Here is an 18,310-nt window from a genome sequence, read left to right on the forward strand (position 1 = left end):
ACCATATTAGCTGTCATCATTCTAAACACATGACAGCACTCAGCGTCAGGAACCAGTCCTTTGTCAGGATCTTACATGCATTATCTGATGTTTGAACTCCTCTTAACCTTACTCATAGCTGGGTAGAATGCATACTAAAAAGTTGAGTAATGTACTACAATTTACAGTGACATAACTATTATAACAGAAGGCCCAACTTTTGCCCAGCTACATGCATGGCTATTACTTTTAAAACTGTAATCGTTTGTATAGCTTATGATTGGTTAAAATGTAACCTCCCTGAAGCTGAAGAGTTCTTTGTTAACACTGTTATCTTACGACCATCTGGTCATTGAAGACGTTGCCGCCTGGCTTAGTGTCTTCTTCCACTCTTGATCTCCTTACTCACCTTTTATTGTTATATTTATTGTTATATGAATAACCACTCCTTGACCTTTATAACAGTGATAATTGTACCAACCTACCCGAACTTGGACCTGTTCCCTCCTGTTTTTCATGGTAGAGTCACCCAGTGTGGATGAGCCGTTTGTTTCTTTAGACAAAGTCTTACTGTATAGTCCATGCCGCCTTGAAACTAACATTTCTTTCTAGCTTAGTAGAAGAAATGTGATTATAGGTGTATGCAAATACGCCTGGCCCAATTCTTACATCACATCATTTAGTTGAACTTTGAACTTTGGTTCCCACCTCTTCTGGTTCTCTACACAGCTACGATCATTCCTTTTCTTCCATATCCCCAGTCTCTCTGAATGGAGTTTGGCTCCACTGACAAATCTCTTCAATCTTTGTTGCCAATTAGCTTGAATGTTTCGTAATTTTGGTTTCTATCCCTACCACATACTCAGTTCGGAGGATATTTGAAAGCTGCCTGACCTCAAAGCTGCCCTTGTCACTGGCTACCACATTGTTTCTGTGATGCTACAGTGTGGTTTTCTCCCACCTCTTTGGCTTCTGGTGTCACCTTTCCCCTTTAGGAGTTTCTCAGTCCTGTATCCTCTGAATCACTGACAATGCTGGTATTCATCTGTTTCTGTACAGATGTTTTCAAAGTATGTTTGGTCCTCATGCAAAGCGTACTTCCTCTCTCTCTCTCTCTCTCTCTCTCTCTCTCTCTCTCTCTCTTTCCCTCCCTCCCTCCCTTCCCCCCCTCTTCCTCTTCACACTGATACACCTTACTTACTACTCCTTGATCAGCTTCATTTACCTAACCCCAGTCATCCTTCTATTTTAGTAGCTATATCAGCCCAGACTGTTTTCTTTGACTCGTTATAACATCCCCACCCATACTCTGCCTTTGAAAATTATATTTACACCTTGATCCTCTTTTCCTAAGATGGCCATGTCTATGAAGTCATGAGCTCAGATGTATCAGTTTCAGTTACAGCTTCTGATTCTTCCTAAAGAAAGTTGACTCTTTTTATTATCACTCTTTTGACTCTGTGCACACTGCTGCAGAAAATGCCATTAGTTAGATTTAAGAAAAAAATGCCATTAGATTTAAGACAACACAAACATATGCTCTTCCAGTTCTTGGGTGAACTAAAATCAGGGTGTCAGGAAGATTGCATTCATTCTGGAGGTTCTCGGTAAGAATCTGTTTTCTCCCCATTTTGAGCTTCTAGGAGCACTTACATTCCTGTGTCCCCATCATATCACCTAGGCCCTGAGCACCTCCCTGCCTCTTACAAGCATCTTTACGATTACAGCGGGTCTACCTGGATGTCCCAGAGTAATCTTCACAGATTCCTAACGTCTGCAGTCTCTTTTACCATGTCAGACAATGTAAGAAAGCACATTCGTGGATAGTGTCCCAGGGTTAGACTGTGCACATAGTAGGAGTGACATTCCTTTGCCTCTCATTCCTAGCAAGGCTTTGTTTTCTTCTCGCATCCACTCCAGCTTCATATCTCTCAGGGCCTACCTGTAAGAGTAACACAACTTCATTTCAGTCCGTTCCTTCAAGTGTTGTACTGTTTTTTCTTCTCTACACAAAAGTGTTCTAGTGCTTTTCCTTTTTACTTAGGAAAGTCTTGGAGTAAAAACTAAGCTGTTTCTAATATACATACCACTTTCGGTATGACCTCACTTATTTATGAGGTACTCACAGACATCTTCTCCTCACTCTGTTCTTATTATCGTGTTTGTTCTTTAATAATACCAAACTCATATCTACTTAAGCATCTTTGCATGTGTGCTTCCTACCTGAATGCTTGATTTAGAGATCCCTACACCATAACTGTATCCTTCCTGTTACCAAGGTTTCATCTCAGAGAAATGTTCCCTGACTTGCCAGTCTAAAGTCACTGGCTCTATCAGTCACCTGATGCTATATCCTGTAACTGCTTAGCCACTTCCTCACTTCTGACATTTCTCTTTTTCCTGAATGTGTGCTCACAAGAGCAGAGTATTTTTATGTTTTGTTTATAGTTCTTCCTCAAGGGTCTAAAACAATGCCCAGAGCCTTAATAGGTTCCTAGATAGTGAGTGGATATTGGCCATATCTATTTCTATTACCAACTGCATGCATTGTAAGTGTTCTAAGGACAGGTAACCTGTGTTATCCACCATCATTGCCAGTCCTTAGACCCAAATGTGAGCCTTGTTATAGCTTGTTAAACAAATTTAAAATGTTGAATGAGTGAATGCGTTTTCTAACTCAGTGGCTCTGGTAAAGTCATATTTCTATTCATACTGTGAATATTATCTAAAGACTTTCCTGCCTGTAGTAGCCACTTCTTCCCTGGCATGATTCACCTTTAACTTTCAATACCAGTTTGTTTCATTCTGTGTTCTTGGTTTACTTTCTCTGTCCTTTCTACCAGCCTCTAACTAAACAGTTTTCATTTCCTTTTATGTTAAAGGCCTTCAATTATAACTAGTTAATACTTTCATCCAATCTTATGTTGTACCTGTTACATTGTTACAACTTCATCCTCTTCTTTGACTACAAGAGTCTGAAAAGTCTTTTTGTTATGTTTGCAAACCAATAATCGTAATGGCTATCTTATGATTTATACTACCTTCCTGATAAAAATTTTCTGCATTGCATTGTAATCTTTGTAACAGTTGTATTGACTTTTTTTTATCATTTGATAAATAGCAAAACTGAGGTTCAACTTGTTTAAATTATAATAAATTACATCATTTCTCCCATTCTTTATCCAGTTCTATATGCTACCCCCTTCCAAGTTCCGGACCTCTTTTTACTTGTTTATATATGCACACAACCTGCTAGGTCCATTTAGTGTTGTTTGTATGTAGAGCATTTCAGGACTGATCACTCGGTATCGGATAACCAGTCAGGGGCTCATCCCTGAGAAAGCCTAATTTTCCCTCTCTCAGCTGTTCTCAGTCACCTGTGGTTCTATATTCTGGGGATGAGGCTCCATGAGATTCCCCCACCCAAGTTAGCATGTCTATACTGTTGTCCTTCTTCAGATCTTGTGTAGACAAGTCTTATTGAGATATCATGAATAAAACCTCCCTGTAATTTTTAGAAGGCACACACTCAGGCCAGACTTCTTGGTCCTCTGGCTCTTCTGCCTCATATTTTACAATGTTCCTCAAGAGATCCTCTACTTGCCCATGCCAGCCTCTTTCCTAATAAATTACAAAGTTGAGGCATTTGATATCCGCTTTCATCCTTACTCAGTGTTATGTGACTGACTGCTTTCTTCAAATCCCATCTTTTCTTTCAGAAGGTCACAAAGAAATGAGAGAAAGCCAACTCCTCTTTCCATCCCTGTTGCTAGAATAATATTAGTAAATATACTCATTCTTAGCTCATTCATTCCAGTCTAAGATGAATAGAAATACTTCTCTCTGTTTTGGAAACCATCTTCTCTTTGTTGTTTTACTATGTAAATTTTCAAACATAAAAGAATAGAAAACAACACTCATAAACACATCATGTATGGCTAATAATACCATGTCATGTTTCAGCTACATCTACAAGTTTCCATGTCATTTTATTAATTTCAAAGGGTTTTCTGTAAAACATTTCCTATAAAACATATTTACCATATTTAGCAAAATGAACAACACTTTCTTATTATTATAATTTTTATATTCAACTTTCCAAATTATCTAAAAATTGTATTTTTACAGTTGATTTGCTCAAAGTAAGACAATGGGGACAGCATTTGTTGTTTTCTCTTTAGAATGGTCTGAAAGGAATGCACCAGAATGTTCTACCTGATAATCTAATTATGTCATTTCCTTGGAACAGCATTAGATTTAGTGGTCCATGCCTAGCCTTTTCTATGTAGAAGTTACATCTAAGGGTTTATTGCATTCAGATGATACACTTTTAGTAAAAAAAAAAAATTAAGTAGGGGAGTGTTTTTATCCTTTGTAACTCATGACTCTAAAGACATCAAATGTCAAGGTATTCCCCATTTATTTATGATGTTCCCTGATCACTTGTTTAAAATGATGACAATTTTGTATACCACTCCCTAGCAATGAAAAGGAATCATAGGGTATCATGAGACTATATTGTTTTACTTACTAATTTTGTTTTCTACAGATGATACCCTTTCTCAGGTTACTAAAATAATTTCTTCCTTTATTTTGTAGGATATTTTGTAGTAAACCCCAGTTTACTCCCTATGTTTCTACCACCTGTCTCTACCTGGCTTACCTGTAGACATAGGACATTGTGAATTAATAGCCCCATTGGCATTGGACCACAATCTGCTAGTTACTTTTTCTCTTTGTCTTTTATCTCAAAGTCTAGAAAAGTCAACATTCTATCTTTGTTGCTTTGTGTCCATATTTGGCTTGCCTCCACGCACCCCTTTACTCATACTTTATGGTCTAACCCATTCCTATGACTGCTGCTATAAAGCGGTGACTCAGATGTTGAGTTTTTAACATCCTGGGTAGCACTTCCTAGATAAGAGTGCAAACACTCAAGAGACTGCTCTGCTCTCCATCCTTTCAAGCACTTGACTCTTCCAGTTTTCCCATCTCCATGAACGATACCCATTAATAGTTAATATGCTCTATTTTTGTGCTTTCATATATCAAAACTCTAACTTGAGAAACTTGAGTCTTCTTGAAGCCCATTTGGATCTTTCTTGCTTCTGCTTGGTTTTTCTTCTGGCTATGATGTCTTCCATCTTGCTTCTGAACAACTGTTCTTCCTTCAAAACCAAGAGGAAGCATCTCTCTATGATTGATTTCCACAGAAGAGCTAATGATCATTGGCTCTATTTTATAGCTGTTCTTTATACTTGCTGCCAGAGCATGCAGTATGCACATTGCCTGTACTTTTTGGTTTGCTCTCCCTCTGCTCTTTAAGTTTTTGGAGATTACGTATCTTTGGTATTTGTTCTCTGGCTTGTATCTGTTGTTCAGTTAAGTAATCACCTCCTTCGTTTTGATTTTAGCCAATGAGAAGGTCTAGGGGTGAAATATTGATGGTGGTGGTGATGAGTGAAATTTTTGCCTATTAATTACTTTTACTTTGTACTCTGAAGAATCTGGTTTTTGACATATTTAATAGATATTTTAAAAGACGATAATTTCTGCCTATTTCTTTCTGTCTCCATTTTAAAAAAAGAAGACAGTTGTTTAGAATGCACTGGCAACCTTTAGTCTGTGGTCCCATCTAAAATGAAATATGCCCGGTCACTATTCTTCCCTTAGGGGTTTAATTTGTAAAGAAGATGATGTTTTGAAAATTGTGTCGTTAACCCACACTTAATCTCATTTGAGTATATTTTTAGAAGCAAGATATAATTCAAAGACAAATAAATAGTATAATATTAGATTTTTTTTTACACAAACCTCCGCTTTCATTGATTGTTTATTAGTGTCTTTGTGCAGGCTCCCACTGTCTGAAGTACCTTTACGTGCTGCCCAGAGCTCTCTGACTCCTTGTTTCCCCACCGGTCATCTCAGTGCTTTTCCTCACTTAGTACTGTCATTAGGCAACTTTAGGATTAGTTCTGTCTCCTGTTGAAGTAGATATAGATTCTAAATTCTTTGTTTCTGCTTCTGTATTTTATTATTTGCAGGTCTCAGATCTTTAATTTGGTTTACATTTTCTGCCTAGGGATGACTTTTTATCCAGTTTCTTCTCTGAATTCAAAAGCTCTTGCCTACACCTACCTGTATACACATGCTGACCACCTGCTTCCGAGCTTATGCAGAGACTCTCATACCCATTTTGGTACTATTGCCTGATCCCTTCACTTTATGTTTGTTTCATTTCCTACCTAGTTTTCTTCCCATGATTATAAACATGCTACCTGTAGCTAAATGGTACATCCTATGACAACCATTTTCCATAGGGATTGTTTGTAGACTCTCAAAGTTGGCTTGGTACCTTCTATTTTTATTTTCTCATATTCTTTTCCTTTTCTCAAATCATTTAAAAGTATGAACTGGGGCTGGAGAGATGGCTTAGCAGTTAAGAGCACTGACTACTTTTCCAGAGGTCCTCAGTTCAATTCCCAGCAACCACATGGTGGCTCACAACCATCTGTAATGGGATCCGATGCCCTCTTCTGGTGTGTCTGAAGACAACGACAGTATACTCACATGAATAAAATAAATAAATATTTTTATAAAAGTATGAACTGTCCTCTAGATGGACCCTGGACTTGCTTACCATTTCTTATGCTTCCTCCTCACGTCACTTGTTCTTCCTGTTTCTTGCCTATGGTTAGAGGCATAATAATCTGTATTAGTTATTCATTATAACCATATTCTACATTTTAGGGAAAATGTTCTTGGGAAATATTCATCCAAGTAATTATTTTTCCTTTCCAAATATGTTGAAATTATTTTGAAGCTAAGATAATACCATTGTACAGTACATCTTTAATCAAAGGTAATTTTAAAAAGTAGTGAAATGTTTCTTCCATGGTGCCTTAAAGGGAGTCTTGAGTATTTAGGGTTTTTTCATGAAATAAAAAGTGATGTCTAGTCTTAGAAACTAGAGCAGTAGCTATTCTGTCTCTGTTACCATCTCATTAAAAGCTTTTATAATTCTCTTATGTAAAAAGAGAAGACAGACTACTCCAATACAAAGAATTAATACAGAACTCAATAAATGAGTCAAGCGCCCATTCTTTTTTGTTAAGCTATTGCAATAATAGGGTGGAGGGCAAAGCGGCAAAGGCAAGAGGGCAGCTTAGACTTGTAGCTAGTAGTCTGTCAAAATATTTGTGTTTTGGGTATAGAGGAAAACATCCTATTAACTGTCTGATGCCTGTGCTCTATTTTCTTCTCTTTGTAGTTTCGCTATGCGGGTTGGCTGGACAGGTTGTACATGCTGGTGGGAACTTTGGCTGCCATTATCCACGGAGTTGCGCTCCCACTCATGATGCTGGTCTTTGGAGACATGACAGATAGCTTTGCAAATGCGGGGAACTTCCCGCCCAACATGACTAATATAAGTAAGTATTGTTTGTGGTGCCAATTGTGCTGGAAATTAATAAGAATACACTATAGCATTTTATGGTCTATGTGGTGGAGGCTGAACATTTCTAGCTCACCCTTGTAGTGAACTTGAGAAGATGATACAAGCATTAGACTAACTAGTGGAATTGCTAACAGAGATATGTAAAAACAGAGAGGGGATCTCTGAAGTCAGAAATGTCCCAGAAAGCTTCAGGAAAAAGTGCAGGAATCTCCTCAGGTCCTTGAAGATAGGCTGGCATAGTTATGAGAGGCTGTGGTAGAGTGACTCTGGGTAAAGAGAAGAGTCTAGGATGATTCTAAGGTATTTAATATGAGAAACTAGAAGAACATAATTGTTCTCAAGATAAGAATGATGGAAGCAACAGTAGATTTCAGCAGCAGTAAACACCAGTCATTGTGTTTTGTACATTGTTATAGCTGGGCTCTCTGGGAGCAAATCCAGGAATGGAGAAATGGGGCCAGGAAAAGTGTAAAGAGATTTGTTAGAATTTGTGAGACAGGATGAGATCCAGCATGCAAATGTTGATGCTTGCATAAGCTAGGTGCAAAAGTTCATCCTCAAAAACAGGAAGAGGTAGAGAATATCGAGCGTCAGAGTCCAAAGGTAGATACATGAGGAGACAGACTGAGAAAGTCCTCACGACAGCAGATCCTTTCATTTGCCAGTGACTTGTTCCAGTGGATACAGAACCATGGATAGTACAGAAGCCTGCGTATATTATATTTTCCATATGCATAAATAGCCATGATAAAGTTTGATTTATAAATTAATCACAGTGAGCTATTAATAACAATAACAGACTAAACATAGCAATATGCTACCTTCAACACTATGTGAATGTGGTCTTTCTGTTTTTCTCAAAATATCTTACTGTGCTGCTCTCTGGCCCCTTTCCTCTTGTGATGCCGTGAGCTATTACAGTCTCATGGTTGACTGCAGGAAACTGAAACCACAAAAGGCCTAACTGTGGTGAAGAAGCTCTTACACTTCAATTTTCTCATGATTTTGAAAGTAAGAAACTTACTTCATAAAAAATGAAATAAGAGCAAGAAAGTAAATAGGCTGTTGAAAGAAAATGTATGCTATACACTTGAACTGGGGAAAGACAGGTGACTAGCTCTGTGATTCAATCTGAAGGATACCCAGTTGAACAGAGATTGAATTAAACCAAATGGAACTTCCTAAAGGCTTACAGCTGAGTTTCTACACAGATGGGAAAAATGTTAAGAAGGGATGAGGCTGTGGCTCAGTGGTAGAGTGTTCACCTACCAAGCACAAAGCCCCAGGTTCAGTTCCTAGTACTACTCCCAAACAAAACACCTCAGAACTATATAAATACTTCTTGGGTTACAAAACCCTTCAATATTTGGAATTTTCTTTTTATTTGATTCGGAGATTAAACCCAGGGCCTTTCATGTCAACATCTGAATTTTAAGTCTCTGATGCATGCAATGATTCATTTCCATAGAAACAGTCATATAAATATTTATATAAACATTTATGGAATCTTTGGTATTTGACATTGGAATGATTTATTCTATTAATACAAATAATAATTTGAGCTGGAAATTTTTATGTATTTTTAATGTAAAATTTGTATGCTTTCTCCCTGCCTTCATGATATTCAAGCATCTTGTAACTATATCCTGTGCCAACACTGAACTGTCGTACCTTGTTTGTAACATGATGGAAAAGCCCTCAGTGATTTCTGAATTCTTTAGTTCCTGTACACTCTATAGTTTGCAGCTTTGGAGTTGGCTCTCTCATTAGCTTCAGTGGAATAGTTTCATCTCTCATGGGTTTCTGGTATCTCAGCAGCCACAATACATGCATTTACGACACTCTAACCCAGTGCTTTGTGAAGTCTGGATACAAGCAGTACTCTAACCCTGTGTGAGGTATTAACTATGCTGTGCACAGAGTATGAAGGGACAGTGGTTAAACTCAGCTGTCAAAAAAAAATTATTCAAGTGTTGACATTTGACCCAGTTTGGGAAGAGACTATCATATAACTTCCTGAAGTGGGAAGGACTGCCTTCTGAGGAGCAACAGTAAACTAAATACATTACATGCCTCACTTTCTCTTTGCTGTGACACATACCTGAGAGGAAGAATTTAAATGAAGGAAGGAATTATCTCATTTATTTCTACCTACAGTTTCAAAAATTTTATTCAAGTTTCATTGGATCAGTTGCTTTAGAGCTGAGGAAAAGTAGAAGTTATGGTAGCAAGAGGCGTGTGGTAGATGGGCTTGTTACCTCATAGTGACAGATCGAGGGACACACACATATACACAGAGCAGAGGGTGAGCAAGTTAGGGAGAAGAGAGAGAGGAGGAAGGGGAGGGGAGAGGGAGGGGGAGATTGAGACAGGGAGAGGGAGAGGGAGAGAGAGAGGGAGAGGAAGAGAGAGAGGGAGAGAGAGAGGGAGAGAGAAAGAGAGAGAGAACCACAGCTCAGGTTAGGACTGTCATGATCTATTCATTTCACCCAACAAAACATGAGACTTTTCAGGGAGACTTTATGTTATGTCCAAACGATACCATCCATCTTTTATCTAGCAGTCTTTTGTCCAAGTCTACTATGTCTTATATTGCTTTATTTCTCCATCACCCAGACATGAATTGTTTCTGATGCCTTTAAGGGCACAAGTGGTCTCTTCTGACAGAGAACTACTTAGTACTAATGTTACCTAAGCCACTTAGACATAAGGATAGACAGTGCTCTAGTCCAAGGGCTTATGTCTTTCAAAATGAATGAGGACATTCTAACCCTTGATGTAAGGCTATTGGGATACTTTGGGAGGTAATTAGATCTTGAGGATGGGATCAGTACCATTATGAAAGTGGCAGAGTCATAACAGCAGGTTGGTCAGCCAACAGGCACAAATCTTTTGAGGGGAAAGCAGCTCAGGCGGAAGTTTATGACTGTTGGATCATCTGTGTCACTGGCAGTAATCCTGCTGTGCTGAAGGCAGCCTCCCATCTGGACAGATCCTTAGGAGATACATCATGAGGAAAATTGTCCAGTTTCTCTTATGCTTTCTGTACAAGAATACTTGGAAATCTGGGCTCATAACATTGTTGTAGAGCTAAAGGGGCCTTGTGGATCATATATGTCTATGGCTTACTGTGCCTTTTCCATCAGAAAGCTCTCTAGGCAAGTGACATCTCTCATAAAAGCTTATCAGGAAAAAATATATCAAGGAGAGCCCAAATTGAAAGGAATAGGAGTCCAGAGCTCGGGTCTCTGATGCTGACCTGTTCTTCTACTACCCTTTTCAACACTCAGTTCCCTTTGAAAGTCCAGTCGTCTTTGGCCCAGCTATAACCCATGTCTGAAGTCTGCTTTATACACAGTTCTATCTCACTAACTCCTTGGCATGCTCCCACTCCTGCCTGGTTTTGTCCAGTTCTCCACATATTGTCACAGTGAGTTTTTCAAAAACAGAAACCAGTTCGCTCCGGTCCCCATAGTTTCCCACAACATGGACTAAGTTTAATTTGTATTCAGTGGCTCATGGAGCACGATCTTCTCTTTCCCAACTGTCCCACAAATCTCACTACTCATGGGCTCCTTCCTGTTCCTTCCAGTCTCCTTCTTTACTTGGGGTGGCTCAGACCCTTCCTGGCTGCCTATTCATGTCTTGACTTCTCACCCCACCACATCGCTACTGTGCTTGCTTATTGGAACTTACTACTCTGAAATTATCTTGTTCACTGGCTGCTTTGCTTGTCCATCATGGCTCCTTGTATGCAGCAAAATTCTGGATCCTGTTTACATATCCAATCTGTTAGTCTATATCTTTTTATTGGGGAATTGAGTCCATTTATGCTAAGAGATATTTAGAAAAAGTGATTGTTTCTTCCTGTTATATTAGTTATTAAAGGTGTAATTATGTTTGTGTAACTGCCTTCTTTTGGGGTTGTTGGAAGATTACTTTCTTGCATTTTCAAAGTTGTAGTTTCTCTCCTTGTGTTGGAGTCTTCCATCAATTATCCTTTGCAGGGCTGGATTTGTGGGAAGATATTGTGTACGTTTGGTTTTGTCATGGAATATCTTGGTTTTTCCATCTGTAGTGATTGAGAGTTTTGCTGGGTATAGCAGTCTGGGCTCGCATTTGTGTTTTCTTAGGGTCTGTATAATATCACTCCAGGCTCTTCTGGCTTTCATAGTCTCTGGTGAGAAGTCTGGTGTAATTCTTATAGGTCTGCCTCTATATGTTACTTGACCTTTTTCCCTTACTGCTTTTAATATTTTTTCCTTGTTTTGTGCATTTGATGTTTTGATTATTATGTGATGGGAGGAATTTCTTTTCTTGTCTAGTCTATTTGGAGTCCTGTAGGCTTCTTGTATGTTCATCGGAATCTCCTTCTTTTGGTTAGGAATTTTTTTCTATAATTTTGTTGAAGACATTTACTGGCCCTTTATCTTCACTCTCATCTATACCTATTATCATTAAGTTTGATCTTCTCATTGTGTCCTGAATTTCCTGGATGTTTTGTGTTAGGAGCTTTTTGCATTTTGCATTTTCTTTGACAGTTGTGTCAATGTTTTCCATGGTATCTTCTGCACATGAGATTCTTTCCTCTATCTCTTGTATTCTGTTGGTGATGCTTGCATCTACGACTCCTGATTTCTTTCCTAGGTTTTCTATATCCATGGTTGTATCCCTTTGAGATTTCTTTATTGTTTCTACTTCCATTTTTAGATTCTGGATAGTTTTGCTTAATTCCTTCACCTGTTTGGTTATGTTTATTTGCAATTCTTTAAGGGATTTTTGTGTTTCCTTTTTAAGGGCTTCTACCTGTTTACCTGTGTTCTCCTGTATTCCCTTAAGGGAGTTGTTTATGTCCTTCTTAAAGTCCTCTATCATCATCATGAGAAGTGATTTTAAATCTGAATCCTGCTTTTCCGGTGTAATGGGGTGTCCAAGACTTGCTATGGTAGGGGAACTGGGTTCTGATGTTGCCAGGTAACTTTGGTTTCTGTTGCTTATGTTCTTGCACTTGCCTTTCACCATCTGGTTATCTCTAGTGCTACCTGCACTCACTGTGTCTGACTGGAGCCTGTCTTTCCAGTTATCTTGCTTGTGTCATAACTCCTCAGAGTCCAGATGTCTCCATGATCCTGTGATCCTGGGTAGAAGATCTCCTGGAACTCAGGCTGCCTCTGAGATCCTGAAATTTGGCTTCTCTGAGTGCAGTGGTTCCACCACTGCTCTAAGATGGTTCAGGATATGGTGTCTTCATAGGAGCAGACCTGCTAGGTGTCTGTCCTAGCCAAAAGGACCAAGCATGGGGCCCAAGGGAAGTGGTATTCTGGAGGGGTGGGGTTTGGGTGAGTGATGGGTCCAGAGTGCCACAGGCACTCAGTTGCAGTTCTGGGGCGTAGGGTTGTGGAGAAGGGTTCTTACCATCTGCTCTAGGAAGGTTCAGGATAAGGTGTCTTCATGGAGCAGACCAGCCAGGTGTCTCAAAGTCAGTATTTCTTAATATTGAATGACGCTTCATATTATATGTAATAAAATTACATGTGGTAACTTGTAAATAAAAATTAAAGTGTCGAAAGAAATGTGGGCTGTAATATAGCTGAGTAGGTAGAGAGCTTGCCCAGCATGTGTGAGGCCCTGGGTTTGTATGTTAGTTTCAATCCCTAGCACCACATAGCTATTGAGTATAGAGGTACCCTCCTACAATCCCAGTACACAGAGGCAGAGGCAGAAGGATCAGAAGTAGAAGTGAGTTTGAGAACCTAGATTACATGAGATCCAGTCTCCCATGTTCAGACAAACAAGAAGAGAACTGCATTGTTAGGTTTTTAGAGTATACTTGAGAGTCAAGGATGCAGTAATAGTCATCGCTGTGTTTCTTCTGGCAAGTATACATGACTGAATTTCGGCTGTGTATGGTCACACACCTATGTAGGGCAGTACTTGAACGGATGTCAAGATGCTCTAACATAAATGAAGCTCAGTCACTTGAGTCTGTTTTTCATAATAAAATAAGTTTCATTTATTCTGTGCTTAGTTTTAACGGAAACCAAAGAAGCATAAAAGTTTTATGTTTGTTTTGTGTTCTAGGTTACTACAATAATACAGATGTCTATGCCCAACTGGAAGATGAAATGACCACGTAATTACATATTTTCCTTACTATTTTCTTATTAACATTTTCTACATTGATCTAGTCACAGTAATATAGTTATAGTTTGCATTATAATAATAAAATTAAAAGGCTTCAGGCTATCATTAGTTTTCTATTAACATACATTATAGTCTTTTAAAAGTGTTTATATCATTAAATATATTAAGGTTGACCCTGAATTAAACTTATGTATGCAGTTGAAAAGCTAGCATACCATATACAGAGAAATGAGAGGAATTTAAAGTAGCCTTTTAGATATATTTGAATTCACAATAGTTATTTTCAATGGTTTCCTAGAGAGTAGTTTGTTTCCTGGCTATTTCTAGTCATAATTTAATGCTAAGATAAGCCAACAGAAATTCACTGAGAAATTCACTGATCTCCACATCTGATTCCAAACAGAAAATACAACACCCTACAAGAAATGTAGTCACTCCGGCCTTAAGTCACATGGACAGAATTTTTATTTTGTTAATGATTTATGCAGATTGATAGACTGTGCAATAGCTGTGTAATAGATGTCCAAAGGTGTGTGCTGGTGAGTCAGATGATAATGGTTCTGTATTTTACTATGATTTTTCTGATAGATTTGAAGAAAGTTGAGGCAGAATGACAGTTCAAAAGACAAAATAAAATACTTATAAATATTACTGTGAGGAGGCATATTTTCAATACAGGAGAAAATCTACTATCTTAAATGCCTAAAATGTATTACATTAAAATACACTGGTATTTTACCAAATATAATATTTTCTTGTTAAATGGGACTTCCTTTGAAGTCTTTATCACACTATCATTTGTACAATAATGAATTTTACAGTTACATGTTAACTAAAATGTAATGTTCCAATTACATCTTCCTTAATAAGTATAGTTTATAACATGTAGCTTGAAGAACAATTTGCTTAGCAAAATTCTTATAGATTGCTCCTGGAAATGTGTACATAATGTAAAAGGCTTGCTGTGTATTATATGTCTATTTTTAAATCTAGTATTGGAATGAGCACTTTTATTCAAAGATAGAAAGGAAAGAACATTTAAAATATACCAAATCTTAACCTTTAGTCCATTTTGCCTTGAAAGAGTGTGTTTCAGTGGTAGAGCATTTTCCTAGCATAGATGAGACCCTAGTTCCCAGCCCGTGCACTAGAAAAAAATCAATAACAAGAAACTGTTTCTATTTAATGTATACATGAATTGTTTAATGAAGCCATAGGACTTTTAGCTATAGAGGCACAGCAAGGAAACACCTTTTCAACTTTTCTAAAAGGTGTGCTTGAATGTTGAAACTGGGAGGGAAACTATTTGATTTATTGACCATTCGATTAGCTCTCAATAGCCATTGGGTAAGTGCCACAGAAACATTAGTTTTCAGTTGTCATTCACCTTCTAAGCTCTGCTAAACTAAGAGTTCCCAGGAGCAGGGGACATCTCACCTCCGGGTTCTACTTTCTAATAAGTTCCATCATGTCTTCCCCACCTCCAAGAAGCATAGACTACCCTCAAAGTGTCATCGACTGATGCTGATGTGACAAAAGGAGAGAAGACTAATGTGCTAGCACACTAACGAGCTTTCAAAACCACTGGTGCTCTCTGAGTAATTATTAGGCACCAGGCACTGGCCTGAGTAAATTTCAGACATATTGCATACTCTTATCTCCATAATAGACCATTGGAGTTCAGGTTATTAAGCATCCTTAGCTACAAGGTAGTTAGTTGAAGAGCTTTAGTTTGCCTCAAATCCATTTTTCGATATTGTCACAGACATAGGTGGATGCTAATCCTTACAGCTCCTTACAACCCATTCTTGTTTGCTAAGGAAGGGGGGATACCCAGAAAACTAAAGAAATAGATAGGAACTAGTTAAAACACAGCATGCACAGTGTTCTTGTTTTCCAGGTACGCCTACTATTACACGGGGATCGGTGCCGGTGTGCTCATAGTTGCCTACATCCAGGTTTCATTTTGGTGCCTGGCAGCTGGAAGACAAATACACAAGATTAGGCAGAAGTTTTTTCATGCTATAATGAATCAGGAGATCGGCTGGTTTGACGTGCATGATGTTGGGGAACTCAACACCCGGCTCACAGAGTGAGTATTTTGGTTTATGCTGAAGTCAGCCGTGAGCTTGTTCTTCATGCTGTGAAGTAGATACCACCAGCTCTGTTAGGAGTGCCGGAGCATCACTGAGCAGAGTAAAGCCCTGTGGACAGTACCTGTGTCTTACACAGCTTCTTGTTCACAGCACCCTGGCAGGGAATGGGAGGCAGGGAGGGGCTCCTGATTGCCTGGCACTGAATGAGGGATTAGGCTGGCAGAATCAAGACTGAGCACAGCAGGGATGCACAAGGGAGCACCAGCATGGCCTGTCCAGCCCCACTGAGCACTGTCCTGCCAGGCTCCATGGCGTCCTTGGACGACAATGGAAAGAAGGAAGGGGCTCCTGTCTGTCATCCTCTGCTTCGTGGAAGGCATGATGAACTCCAAGATTTTGTATTCTTAGAGGACAGCACCACATGCATAAAGCAGAAATCTCTTAGCAGTTTGACATTTCATAGTAAATAGTTTTACACATCCCATGTTTGTATTCTGAGGTCATGTGGACTACAGAACATTGTTAATGATACAGCTCCTACTGACAGCCTTCCCCTATCCCCACTTTCCCAAAGGACCAGGCATACCAAAGAGGTACAAATTAATGTACTCTCTCTTGGCAAAACAAAACTAGACTCGGGAGAAAAGTTGTGTATCTGCAAATCTGACATTACGTGTAACCCAATCTCTTTCTTCTTTTAGTGATGTCTCCAAAATTAATGAAGGAATTGGTGACAAAATTGGAATGTTCTTTCAGGCAATGGCAACATTTTTTGGTGGTTTTATAATAGGATTTACTCGTGGCTGGAAGCTAACCCTTGTGATTTTGGCCATCAGCCCTGTTCTTGGACTGTCAGCTGGTATTTGGGCAAAGGTAGGTGAAGTTCATGAGTGCAGATTTTAAACTCTTTCCCATGACTCATGAAAAAGTCTTTTAACCACAATAACCCTGTCTGTGAATTTTATATACAATTTCATACTTTTTGTTAAAATATCAGCAGGGTATTTTATCAGCTAAGGGTAAAATATCAGCTGAGCTATCCCCACAGTACTGCCCTTAGCCATGTAATTATTTGTAAAAAAGAGTTGAAAAAAAGAGAAAAATCTTAAGTTCATCCTTTGCCTTCATGGGAAAAGATATGCTGAACCCATGAGATCTGTAAACATCTGTCTTAGTGACTTTTGCATTGTTGTGAAGTGATACAATGACCCAAAGAGCTCATATAGGGTGGAGTCGGGGCTGGGTTACAGTTTCCCAGGGTTAGTCCATTCCCATCGTGGTGGAGCACATGGCTGCAGGCAAGCACAAAGGCAAGCACTGGAGCAGTCGTTGAGAGCTACGTCTTTATCTCTAAGCTCCGGACAGAGCAGTGGGGAAGGGAGAGCTAACTGGGAATGACATGGGCTAAATAACTGGGAATGACCTGGGCTAACTGGGAATGGCATGAGATCTTTAAACCTCAAAACCCACCCCAATGACATGACACACCTCCTCCAAGGCCACTCCTCCTAATCCTTCCCAAAACAGTGTCACCAACTGGGAACCAGTTCATTCAAATGTATGAGCTCATGAGAGTCAGTCCCATTTAAACTACCACAATCACTAATAAATGACAGTGGCAATTTCAAATTTCTTTATAGAAAGTAGAGATTCAAATTCAGTGAACAACGACTGTCTCATTCAATTTTCACTTCAGTTTTGTAATACATTTTCCATGTCTGGGTTAACATGCAATTCATTTTATAAGATCACTTAATGCAACTGTACCATATGGTGGAAAGATTAGCCCAGCATATAGATTTTGTGAGATTACATGTAAGATATAAGAAGTCAAAGTCCAACCAAAGTGACGGCTACCTACCACAGGAGAAGTCAGGCTGGATTGGTGAGAAGCTTTTGGAACTTTCCCCTGTCTGGTGCATGTTGTTTTGTTATTGCAAACAGTAACTGTCACTGATTAAGCATTTTCTATGTCCACCAGATACCTGTGAAGCGTTGGCATCAGCTCACTTAGCAGGCAGAGTAACTGAAGTCCTGATCACTGTTAATCTGTTACCCAGGGGAACATGATGGGAATGGTGTCCCTGGTTGTTACATTAGCTGAAAGCTGGCAAAGCTCCTTTTCCTTGTTTGATTTTTCTGCTTAGTAGAATATTGAACAGATTAGGTGGAAAATTTTCACAACAGAACTTAATGAAAAACTACTGATTGCCTTCTCTAAGTTGGGAAAACAGACTAGTGCTTAATTTTTTAATTACTAATCTTACATTGCTTCTGATACTATTTATTTAATATAGACAACCCTTGGATTTCATTTTAATCTCTGCTCTTTGATAATATTTTTATACAATTTTATGTATATTTCTTAATCTTTCATTATATTAAAAATGATATGTGTCTTGGTTCCCTAATATTATAGACAAAATGTCTAGAATGTGATAGAAAGTTCCATCATGCTCAGAACCAGGAAATGCCACAAACACTCCTCCATACACTTAGCTGCTTCTCACAGAGACATAAATAAGATAGTGAAATGATCAGGCTATAATTTTAAAATAACTACCATAAAAATGCTCCACTAATTCATAAAAGCTTTTGAGACAATAGCAAAAACTCAATAGGAAATTATTAAAAA

General features: G+C 38.7%; 1 protein-coding gene across 2 annotated transcripts in view; it reads left to right on the forward strand.

Annotated features, from left to right (window-relative positions):
* Positions 1 to 18,310, forward strand: part of Abcb1 (ATP binding cassette subfamily B member 1) — a 144,806-nt gene that overhangs the window by 80,153 nt on the left and 46,343 nt on the right. For both annotated transcript variants that reach the window (XM_028776061.1, XM_028776059.1), the window contains 4 exons: positions 7,250 to 7,409; positions 13,517 to 13,568; positions 15,480 to 15,671; positions 16,377 to 16,548. In XM_028776061.1, the coding sequence (XP_028631894.1) occupies positions 7,250 to 7,409; positions 13,517 to 13,568; positions 15,480 to 15,671; positions 16,377 to 16,548 (576 nt within the window). The remainder of the gene's footprint in view (positions 1 to 7,249; positions 7,410 to 13,516; positions 13,569 to 15,479; positions 15,672 to 16,376; positions 16,549 to 18,310) is intronic.

The sequence above is a fragment of the Grammomys surdaster genome, unplaced genomic scaffold (genome assembly GCF_004785775.1).
Source record: "Grammomys surdaster isolate TR1022 unplaced genomic scaffold, NIH_TR_1.0 264, whole genome shotgun sequence".
Taxonomy (NCBI): Eukaryota; Metazoa; Chordata; class Mammalia; order Rodentia; family Muridae; genus Grammomys; species Grammomys surdaster.